Source organism: Varroa destructor, unplaced genomic scaffold (genome assembly GCF_002443255.2).
Source record: "Varroa destructor unplaced genomic scaffold, Vdes_3.0 BEIS01000002.1, whole genome shotgun sequence".
Taxonomy (NCBI): Eukaryota; Metazoa; Arthropoda; class Arachnida; order Mesostigmata; family Varroidae; genus Varroa; species Varroa destructor.
This window is the reverse complement of record NW_019211455.1, coordinates 29,560,893-29,572,915: the sequence shown is the minus strand read 5'-3', so window position 1 is coordinate 29,572,915 and position 12,023 is coordinate 29,560,893. Positions and strand designations below refer to the sequence as shown.

The following is a 12,023-nucleotide window of genomic DNA, read 5'->3' as shown; positions in this document are numbered from 1 at the left end:
AACTTCCTGCGTTTCGCATTACAAATGGTGTAGATCAAAATGTAGGAGTTCTAAAGCGTTCATATCAACGTAATAGAATGACGATACTATCTCTACCTAGTTTGAACGTTACCAAACCTCCATAAAACATAACGTTGACGATCCCGTCTAGCGGGCTCGGTAGGCGCCACTGAGTTTTTAAATAGAAGGCTTTTTGAGGACACGCAGCGATCATCCTTTCAAAAGCAGATTGTCTGAAAAGATCCGTGTTTCGGACAATCGTATGCTTCGGCCTCCAAAACCTACTTTGATTTCGATCTCCGAAAAACACTAAGCGGTTAACAGGTAACTGCATTACAGGAACGAGGTCGCCTATAGAGATCTCTTGCGCTTGATCCACCAATATAAGAGAAATCCGTTTGCCGTGAGTGCGTTCTGCAATTAACAGTATGAACACTTGTAATAAAATCATATTTCGGAATAGTGATATTAGTAACAACTTTAATTTGTAAACAGAAAGTCACAGCGACAAATAGAGAAATATTTATTAGTATATTGACGGATATGCAAAGTAGCGTCGGAGTAGATATATTGTGCACGTAGGCTATTGTGTAATAAAGAATTCTTGAAAATTGTGCCATCATTTGATAGGTTATTTTCATGGACCTCTAGACCAAGTGCTTCTATAGGACTCCTTACCGAACGCGTATCCGATAATCGATGTTTCTACGTCAATGTAGCCGCACACTAGAATATTGGAAGACTCGAGAATACGACGACGCCGACCTGCAAATGACTCACGTATCAATTCATCCTGATAGAGTCGCTTTTCTTCCCGGGCAAGTTGCTCCTGTTCGCTAAGCAAAACCTCCTCAAACTGCGCGATTTCTTGCAATTTCCTATAAAAAGTTAAATTCTCATAAAACCGTCAAGAAGCAAAAACAAAAAAACTTGTTCCGCTCAATAGTTATCTGTCGCTTCGATTCGTTAATGGATATGTATATGGGGCGCTGAATTTATAAGGGCAAACAATGCATCCGTTGATTTGTTGTTAACTCGTATTGCGTTGAAGCAGTTAGCTTATTCTCACGTACTTTCTTTTAACGGCTAAAGGCAGCTCGGTTAACTGATCTTCAAGACTATGCCGAAGTCCTTGAATGACTTTTTTCGTTTCCCCAATAGAGAACTTTAGCTTATTCAAGGAGCCTTCATGCTCTATGGCATGTGCTTGCTTCGCGCGCTCGCTGAGTGTGATTGATGCAACAGCTGGATGACGGGATCGGCCAGTGCGTGTCACGCGAATGCGATCTCCGTAACCGCGAGATTCTATTAGGCCTGCAATGAGGTTACAATTATGAATACAACTAATCATCATATAGTTTAAAGCTTTTCTGTGTTCCAGTTTTCGAGCAGTGAAAAATTTAGAACCAACCATAAATTTTTTTTGCAAGACATTTTCTATTTTGAAAAAAAATCACATCAATAAACAAGAATGCATGATTTCTGCTGTTTAGCTGCAGCCGATTTGAGTTGCTGTATACTTTTGCAACTGCAGATTGTATGGGTATAAGTTCGTCAGAATTAATCGTTGTCTAAATATACCGTACATACCGTGTAACTTAAGCGCCACCTGGTCAGCGGCTTGAGGCCACTTGCAGAAGACCAGCACAGTCTCTTGCGGTTTTGCTAACACAGCCTGGAGTGCTACTTCGAGTAAGGTCGCTGTCTTGCCACTTCCCGCCGCACCGTGAACCAGCATTGTAGTAGGCGTAAGTATGCCTTCGCAGTCTTCCGTCGGATGATCAAGTATTTGAGCCAGAGCAGCACATACTACAATGCTCTCTTCTGAACTTAGCTTTGGAGTACGTGCGATTCGGGTCATAACGCGCTGCATCGTGTCTGACTGTGACGTCTGGGCCGCTGAAGCATCTTGGGGACTCCAAATCGGACATGCGGATGAGGAATACGGAGGACCGAGTAGAAACATACTGTGCGACGATGGCATCTGTCGCATTGAGACGACTTTCTTAAGCTCATTCACCTCGCACAAACGTTCTATTTGTAACAGTTGATCAATCTGTAATTGAAGTCTGAGCGGAAACCATAAATTATCATATTAAAAAGATTATTAAATGCATCCTTTTTTTTTGCCATACTCCTTAAAAAACTTCTTATATACTTCTTCTGATTTTTACTACATCCAATATATGTGTATATATATATAAAAATATATATATCAATCATTCCGCAAACGTTATCATGTATTAGAAAACGTATCCTGTAAGTTCATATTTCGCATATGTCTAAAAATTAGCATTATAGTGATGAACAAAAAAATGCTTTAGATACGCATAATTCAATAGGCCAGTAAGGCCAAAACCATTAAATGTTTTTATCTCAACGCAGTATCGCTTACCCGTCAAGTTCGTGGGCGTTCAAATCAATTAGGACGTCATCGACAACATCCAATTTTTGTTCACTTTTTGCTAACACATCAGGCACAGCAACGGTCCCACTCCTGTCCCGTCGGTCTTTACGTTCGCTGCTGTATACGAGGCCGAGCAAACTACGTGATCGTAACTGCTTCCCACCGCGCCGTACACACACCACGTGCAGCAATACCACTGATACACTCTCTAACGGCCGTCCAGCGCCGTTGTCACAAGCAGCAATCAATCTTACTCTGAGAACCCCGTCGGCCACCTGCTTTTGTGAGATAAGTGACGATATTACTGACAATTCATCTTTCATCTGTGGTTGCGGCTGACTCCTTCGACGGTCCCTTCGGCATAGCGCGATCTCTACCCTTGCAGAAGCCTCGAGGCAGAAACAGGAAAAGAGAAGTCGCGTCAATTCGGTGATATTTTTAGGAATTCCGCTATATTTTACGTAATTAGTAAATTTTACCAGACACGGCTGTGGTAAATCGCCGATACCGAGCCGCAAATCAAGCAGACATCGACGAAAGGCGTCAAAGCCTATACGAATCTGAGGTAATGACCGTGGGTGCCCAACTGAAGGACTCGACGCTCGACGCGAGCGTAGTTGGTTACTCTCGCGCTCTATGGGCCTCGTAGAGGAATCGCTGGGGGACGGTGTTCCACTGCAAATGGGCTGTAGTCGTTCCGATGTCGTCACATTCAATTTGAATAGATCACAAGCAGGTTTTCCTAAACTAGGATGGCTGAAGTGCGTAACAGTAGGATTAGGAACACTTAGAATAGGGACAATAGTTTCTTGAACTGTAGGTGACGCAACGGCTGGGCTACCTGTTCCTCCACTTGGACGATTTTCGCTGCTCTGCGCGTTGCTCACTTGATTTGATATAAGACCATGGGATACTTTAGCTGTAAGCGGTCTTTCGGTACAGACAATGACATTTGTATTGGCTGTGGCTTTATTAGCTGAAGGACTAAAAGGCAACTCCTCGTCGTCGATCGGTTCGTCCTTGAATTTCATTACCAATTGCTGCAAAGAACATTAACATTACAAAAACAGAAAATTACCATACGAATTACCTGGGAACACGTTTTATTTTGAAAAAATGTAACGCTTTCGTTTTTCTTCTAGTAGCTTAAATCGCAAAACCATAGGACGCGTCAAGTGGTGTTGTGGGACAATAATTTTACAAGAAATGTTCGAAACTAAGAGACAATTTTACGTAGCAGAAAAACCTTGCTTTTTTCTTTAATTGAATTACCTCCTGAACTATTTTGAAAGAATACTAAGTAATTGAACTGGTAATTTTCTTTAACTCAAAATATTGCACTAAGCTTTGTATACGATATACTACAAATCATGCACCCTTAACACCTACCTGAAATTGATTATTTTCCGAGATCTCGTCTGGGTTGTCGTCGTCATCCGATAAAACTATTATTTCATTAAACATATCGTCTGATCTACTGTGATTAGCCGCAGGGTTCCGAAGCATTAGAGACGGCTGAATATCGGATTTTACATCTTTCTCCTCTTCTGAGTCAGATATTGTGATGGCGTGGTCTTTTTGTAGTTCGAAATTCCTTTTACTTTCGATAAACATACTTCCAATAAATATTTCACAAAATTAATTATAAATATTTAGAACAAATGACTAAAAATAGCGCGCCCTATTTATTCAAATTGCTGCCACAGCTGAATGCTAGGAAATGCATTTTCAAAAACGTTTTCAATTAAACGTACATGCGGCTTGTTCTTCACCATTTTAAAGGTATTAGTCTAGGCAATCTCGAATATTAATCCTATTCTTAGTTAATTTCTCTAATTTTAAAATATATCCACTGTAAATATTTTAGTTGAACTTGCTAACCATTGCATAGTTGTATTCCGATGTACGGAACTGCTACAGTTTTCCTTGCTGGCGTCTTGGTCAGACGCTCGATGTAGGGTAAACCGAAGTTCTTGATTTGGAGCATCAGAACCTTTCAGGTAAGAGACGTCACCGAGGATAAATGAAGAACCCTCACGTATCTCAGCCCAGTCACCTTTCTTCACGTAAATTCCATCAACTACAGTACCATTAGCTGAGTGGCAATCGAGCCGCAATGAATTAGCAGACTCACCGAAAGCCTTATTTTCATGTAGTTCGACATGGAGACGACTCACATGCTGCAAGTTATATTCATAAAAATGAACAACTTTTGTTTTATAGCAGAAACTCTCAAGATACAACTTGACGCTTTTCAGTATTCATACACACTACTGTTTTGTATACAAAGTTTTATTCAGCCAAATTGTTCTAGACGTTACTGCACAACTGTAGACTACGTTTTGTACAGAGAAGTATCGGCGTACCTCAATCCAGTTATTACGTTTGTCGTGACAAGCGGCGTACGGTAGTGTAACTTTTCTTGAAACCGAGAAAAACCGATTTATATTTACCGATCGCATTACTTCACAAGTTGTTTCGGCAGTTTTAATGTATAAATATCTAGTTGGATATTTATAGCAATATTTGTGTCGGTATCTGCGAAAATACATTGGTAATGGCTTAAATTATTAGTATAATGAAAATTACTAGACACACATTATCAGTATATTTTAAGCACTCGGCATAGACTACACTTGCTCTATATGAACCCTTACATCAGGGACCTTAGACCTAGTGCCTTTTAAGTAACTGATTTATCTTTTTATCGATATTTACTATATTTGGTAGTCGATAGATACAGCTAACGGCTATTTTGGCAATCCAGATTCACGCTTGAAAAATTGCGTCTTCTAGATTTTTCGGAATCCGGAATTAGAAATTTTCCAGAGTTACACTGAAGCTGAAAAATAATCTTACGTAAAGGGAAGAATCGCATTACAGTAACTTGAACTGCATATGCATGTATCCTGCAAGTGTCCTGCAAGTGTTATGCAAGTGTCTGTTCTTCGATATGTCATTTGCATACATCAGATACGTTCTCTATAAGTAAGGAATAATTCTCACTCACGCTATTAGCAGGAACGACATTTACATGTTTCTTTCGAGTCTACCTAACTGATTCTTTCGACCGTTCGTAAATCGACCACCTGCGGATTAACCGTACTCTTGTAATTTAGAAAAAAGTCTAAAAATTATCTAAGAAAGGTCAGTTGTATACTAGAACTGCGACTTGCTGGAGTGATTCATTTGGCGCGCAGGGCCATTACGAACAGGTGTCATGGATCTGTACTAAGTACTAAGCATAAAGGAGTACCAGAATTTCATACAGTGAAGTACACTAAGACGTTTGGTCGTTGTTTAATAGATTAACCATACATGCCTTATGCAAAAAGGGTATTTTAATGGTCATTTACTTTACATGTAAAGCTAAGCGCTTCTATACCTCTGAAAAAAAATCGACACGTGCAAAAAAAATTTGGTGCAAATAATTGCTTAGTATCCAGCTGTTATTTAGCCTAGTGTAAGACATTAATCGAAACAGCATAACAGTTAGTTTCACTTTTAAAGAAACTAAAATGTTCTAAAGATGCAGAAGTGGGCACATCGGCAATATTATTACTACCTTGTACACGCCGCTAAAACTGCTTTCACAGAATAGCCTACGACGATCTTATAATTAGTCACTGCGCTTAAGTTCGGTGTCTCTAGGAAATAGCCAAAATGTTTAGGCAATAAGCTGCATAATGTTGGACATCGCTTAGAGGGCTTATTTATCTAATAGAATATCACAAAGAATACTGTGATAAGCATATGTTCAAGCGACTGACCTGCATACTAGGTCCTCCAACCTGAATTTTCGCCCGTACAGGATCGCGACCAATCGCAATAGGAAATCCGAGTGAGCAAAGATCAATACTCTCTTTAGATCGCTGTCCTCCGACGTATTTGTGAAGTTCCCAATGTTGTTGTCGTTGACTTCCACGTGAAGCTGGTACTTGCTGAGCTACATCCTGCATAAACGGCTGCCGGATTGGAGAGGGCGGTTTAATATCAGTCTTGATTCGCTTACAAGATGGAGGCGAATAAACTTTTCTTTTTAGTTCTTTCGTCAGTTTGACCTCCGATTCGTTGTTCCGTAAACCTCTGGGACAGTGTGCCCGAGCGGATGTTGTAATACTCGTGCTATCATGATTGGCTGAAGAGGACGTAGCCATAGGCGAGCGTGTCGAAACCCGGTCGTTTGTTGTTGTATGTGATATAGTCTCTTCTCTATGGTTTGCACGCGAAATCGATATCGAACGCTCGGTCTGAATGCTGAAACCACCTGCAGACGTAGCTCTGTCCGACAATGGTTTCGTCTCTTTGTCGTCACTAGCCGATACCAACGTGAGCCCTGCTGCTGAGAGGTTTGGTGGACCAACGCGAAGAAGATGCGACAATGCCGTTGTCGAAGGCCGGCAATCGTATACCAGTTTCGATGATGAACGCGGAGGTGCATCCGGTAAGGCGCTGATCGGTAGAGGAACGCCATTGTCACGCTGCGAAATGCATAATAGGATAAATACGTCTACCGAGTCGTAATCGTGAAACGTCACAATGTATGTGTTACTATCCGAGGCAACCGATACCACCTCTTTTACCCTGCCAACTTGATCAAGGGCAGCTGCCAGGCTTGCACAGATCCCCGCTTGTGGTAGTTCCGGCGGATCATGCAGTGTAATCCTTAGCATTTGAGTCAAACCATAGATTTGAGGGAGTATTCGCCGGATATTGACTCGTCGATCAGGTTGAAATGTAGATCGATCCGAGGCGCACTGAGGAGATACCCGCCGTACATTAAGCTCCTTAGGACATTCCGGTATAACGTGTGGCCGGTTTGCCATAAGAAAATCGGCTTCAACTAACGAGCAATGCATAAAGATTGTCCCGTTTCGCGCATAAGTTCTCATCCCACCTCGGCTTGATAATGTATGTGACAAGTGGTCCACAACTTTCGAGTACAACAATGTCGCAACGTCCCTGCCGGAAACGCATACCCCAGTCTGAAATGGAAAAGAACAACACGAATCAGCTATTTTGTTTCACCAAAGTCTAGCTTATCCAACAAAAGATATAATGTATCGAGTATTGAAATGGGTTAAATTCTAGAAAATGAACGCGTCACGTATGTATGTTCGAATCTATACGACACTTAAATGCACCACTGGACACCCGTGCGAACAGTACTGGGGGGCTAAACTTCACAGAGCTTCATGGCAGGCAAAACCGCCATTGCTCCAATAGTACAGAAGCCCTATTGTCTTTAGGAAGGCTACCGTAAAAGAGACTTAAATCAGATACACATATTCTCTAATCGGCTACCGTTTCATTAACTCTACTCACGCATTTCCCTGGTATTTAATACCTAGGCGCTTGGAAAACTGTGTTCATTTACATCCATCTAAACAATGTTACCAATATTCTAGCATTATTTGCATTTAATATATTACGGTACTAGTCAATATATCCCATTGGTTGTTATATTTTGAACGTCCGGTACTGCCGTTGATCATCGCTTCAGATGGCTGGCTCCCAGCGTAGAACAAAGTATTTGTGAGTCCGAATTTTTTTTTGAATCGGATTTGAATATTTTATGACACCTGGCCACAATGGCGAAAGGACAACAAATAAAACGACAAAACATTCCCAATTGTGCTCTTTCTTACTATAGTATTTGCGATTAGTAATTAAATAATGGCTGGCTTTCATGGCAAAAAGGTAAACGTTGAATTAGACATGAAATAAAAATTGTTGTGTCTTGACTACTTTGGTAGAGCTCAGTTTACCATGAAATGACTAAGGCGTTCATAAAAATGCATACATTTCTCAACCTTATTAAACCCCATAAGATTCTTAATGTAGTAACTATATGTGACAATTTTTTACTTATTAAGTCTGTTTATGAAGGTGTCAGTTTTGGTACCGACTATGCAGAACCAACGATTTTCGGAATGAAAAGTCTGCTCGGTAATCTTGGAACAATTATAGAAATCGTCTAGCCGTCAACACGCGGATGTAATAACTGTTTTATTTAAGTGGAATGTTTTAAGCTTACGATTCGGTGATCGGCAGTTGTAACGAATGGTAGTCTATAGCATTCTCACATACTGTATGCATATCGCGCACTGTCTCCGAGCACGTTTTTTAGAAGGTTGATATGTAAATCTTGCACATGGATACCAAGCTCACATCTCAATATTTGCCACGGTAGAGTTTTGGGATACTTTAGTAACCAGTTTCACCTAAAGCAGTTCACACTATATTCGCACATTCCTTTGCCATTAATCCTCGACCAGTAATTCTCTTTCGTACCCTGCGACTTCTGGAGAATCCTCTTTGGTATTCAATGCAGGTCTTGTAGCAGTTCTGCTTTCTGTCAACGTCTTGTTCACTCCTGTTGTTTTTTCTTTGAGTGTGTGCGTAACCTTCATCATGTCGTCGGATATTGCAGCCCGATGTCCTTTGCCCTGAAGCATCCAGTTTATCATGGCGTGGACTATAAATGTGTGCCCTATTTCTCTTGCAGTTTCTGCCCTTTTCCTCTGAGAAAATGTACAGTGTATAAATCATAATGAGTATACCGTTGCACAAGCCACTTTTGTATACGATGCACAAGTCACTTGTTCTTTTTTCCACTCTATGGATATACGTTCGAAAAAATCAGTAGCTAATGAGGACCTAAGTTAGGTCATAATTCACTTTTTAGAAGCTCCTTCTATGCCACTCTTGATTTTAATTTTAACCTCCTAATCTAGGCAGTGACCATCGTTTTGCTTTCCCACTTTAACTGCTAAAAATTTATATGTAATAACTTTCTCTCGGATACGTGTCCGAGCTTTAGGTACTTCTTACAACTTCTTAACGATGATGCTTCATAGTTCCGATAAACTCACGATTATGGCGGCAAGAATCAAGGTGGTTTGAAATACTCTATTTATTTGAAGAGCAAGCATCCGCTATGCTTTCCTTAGGCGTCCTTTGTTGCTTCTTGTCATTGTTGCAGTTGCTTAGACAGACGCTGTATAGTCCGTCATTGGAGTTAGTAGCTTTTTCCTTCTCTCACGCGGTTCTCTGAGTCTCGGAAACGGTGTGGTAAAAGTCATTGTCATCACCGCTTATTTTATGTGTGAGGTTAGATTATGGGTCCTTCCAAATTGATGTGATTCTTCTCGAAACCAAATATACGCAGGAGATCTGCACGATTACATCCTCTGAATACCTACGCAATACGTCGCTAAATATTTTACATTTCAGCCATTAGCCATGAATAACTACAAGTTGACATCAGTTTTCGGGTATCTACTCCTCAAAGGGTACGGTAGCTTATTCCTGCAGTTCTTGCTTTAGCATTTAAATTGCGCGTAATTCGCCAAAATGCTTTGCATTGCGCTACAAGGAGATTTCGACAAATTACAGAAATGTGTTTAGCACAGCATTTGGTATGTGGCTCCAGCACAAGCGGACTGATGTTATTCCATGTCTTCACTAAAGGTGCGATCACAGATTACAACAAATGGTTCTGGTACTCAACAATAGCCTTGAAAGAATCGCAAATGACCCAAGACTTGGATCCTTGGTAGTGTAACAATTGCCGATGAATGCACGATAAGGCAGCGCTGCTGTTATAGGCACAACGCTCAACCGTAAAACGGATTTGCTGTTCCAGAAACGGTTGTAAAGCTTCAGTCTACTATATATATATATATATATATATTATTAAATGGCTTGAAAAGCGGCTTTATCCAATCCAGAGAAAGATCTATGTGAAAGATGAAGTGGACTCGGTGCATACCTTTGTTCCTATAGGACAGAACTTGTTTTACGGTTCTTAACCGCTATTTTTCACCTCTTTCAAAAATACAATTAGCCTTTTACTTCTGAACACGAGACAAGAAAAAAATATAAAACTTGCGGGTTGCGCCCTGCCTTAGTGCTGAAACTTTGCACCTGTTTTGACGGCTAATTTCTGGGCAGATTTTCATTTTGGACAGTGCCTCACGTAAAGTTAAACCGACTGGATAAATATGATTTCAAATAATATATAGTTGGTAATAAGGATAATATTTAGATTTTGTCAACCATTGACCCAGTTGACATTATGCCCTTCTTACAGAAGGGCATTGTCTTCGTTGACGACATTGCCCCGTAGAAAAAAATATTGGCACACTTGAAGTAAATGAACTATTATGGTTGATATTTCATCAATTATAAACCATTCTACTACTATGAAGCAAAAATGCGAAGAATCGAAATTTTGCCGCATCATTCTGTAGAGCTTCAAAATATGCAGTTCCTTAATATGAACTTTCCACGAATCCTCAACCAAATATTGTCGAGTAAATTGCCAAAATTGGTAAGTCGGTCCAAGTTACGCTTTATAAAATGGAAAAATACATTCCCACAAAACCAATCGGCTTAATCTTACATGCGGCACTTCTCAAAATGAAACTCTAGCATCACAGAATCCATCCCGTCCCAGTCTTGCTATTAAACACGTTGTTATATAGAGGTAAAAGGTTAATTATATTTACAATAAAAGTAACAAATGGCGGCCAGCTGTTTCCTCCAGCTATAACCTAAGGCTCCTTCCACAACTTGGTTTAAACACAGTTTCTCATGCAACACATGTTAAACACATTTGTTTGCACAACGAACTGTTCACACATACAGTTGTATCTTTGATGATATATCAGTATGGACGATTCTAATGGCCGCAGTCGCGTTTCTACAGTATGACGTTGTTTCTACGCGTGGAAAAAAGATCGAAATTGTTGGCTTATGTTGACAATTGTAACCATCCAAATTAACATCATGTTCTATGAGGAAAGGCACACCCTGTCCTTTAAGAGCAAAGCGCGCATCCAATCGGCTTCATCCACCGCGCAAATTTTTACCGATGAGACCCTTAGCGACCCACAAAAAAAATCGGTTCTATCCGTTCTTCTTAAGAAGTTGTTTAAATTGATTAACTCGTGAATCTAGACTTTTAGTCGCATGGATAGATACACAGATTATTCTTGAATAATCTATGTATTTATCTGAGACCTAAGAGCTGCAAAAATTTGTTAATTTCCAATTGCTAGCTTGTTCGCTAGACAGACACTACCACCCGCATAATATAACCGAATAGACGGTATTTCCCAACACTAAAGATGATCCCCTTTAGGCTTTACAAAGCTCATTTGGATAAAAATACCTAATTCTTTGAAAATTATACCATGGCGTAAAACGTCGTTTAAAAATATGTGTTACACGTTTTGTGTACAGTGTGAGGTAGCACTATATTTTGATGATAGCAAACGTATTTTAATTACTTTCTCAACCTCTAACTCACTGGGATACTGCGGTGACCATCTGATGTCGAGGCCGAATTTCGTCCCATCATTTTCAATCACACAAAGTCAACAGCAGCTGCTCCTCGCTAACTTACATAGCTGTTGTACTATTTGCTCGGAATACATCAGAAAATTTAAACGCCCGAACCAAGAAACGAGCGAACTTCTTATATATCGATTGGCGCAGATGGACTTGCACACAGATACACGCACACGCACGCGCTCACATCGGTGATTACATGCTAAGGAGAAATCTAAGCGGGGAACGATACCGGGTTCGTCTTATAGTTAAACAAAAC

The 12,023-nt window shown here is 40.4% G+C and overlaps 1 protein-coding gene across 2 annotated transcripts in view; it reads right to left on the bottom strand.

The window, feature by feature from the left end:
- LOC111246039 (uncharacterized) overlaps nt 1-12,023 on the bottom strand; it is a 14,704-nt gene extending 2,681 nt beyond the window's left edge. The window contains exons 1-9 of one of the 2 annotated variants that reach the window (XM_022795241.2): nt 11,724-12,023; nt 6,178-7,392; nt 4,289-4,587; nt 3,797-4,022; nt 2,396-3,447; nt 1,591-2,069; nt 1,074-1,314; nt 679-878; nt 118-414 (exon numbers count right to left, since the gene is read on the bottom strand). In XM_022795241.2, coding sequence (XP_022650976.1) covers nt 118-414; nt 679-878; nt 1,074-1,314; nt 1,591-2,069; nt 2,396-3,447; nt 3,797-4,022; nt 4,289-4,587; nt 6,178-7,392; nt 11,724-11,774 — 4,060 coding nt within the window. In that variant the 5' untranslated portion in view covers nt 11,775-12,023. Of the gene's footprint in view, nt 1-117; nt 415-678; nt 879-1,073; nt 1,315-1,590; nt 2,070-2,395; nt 3,448-3,796; nt 4,023-4,288; nt 4,588-6,177; nt 7,393-8,444; nt 8,965-11,723 lie in introns of those variants that run through there. The other variant, XM_022795242.2, reaches the window with a different exon arrangement.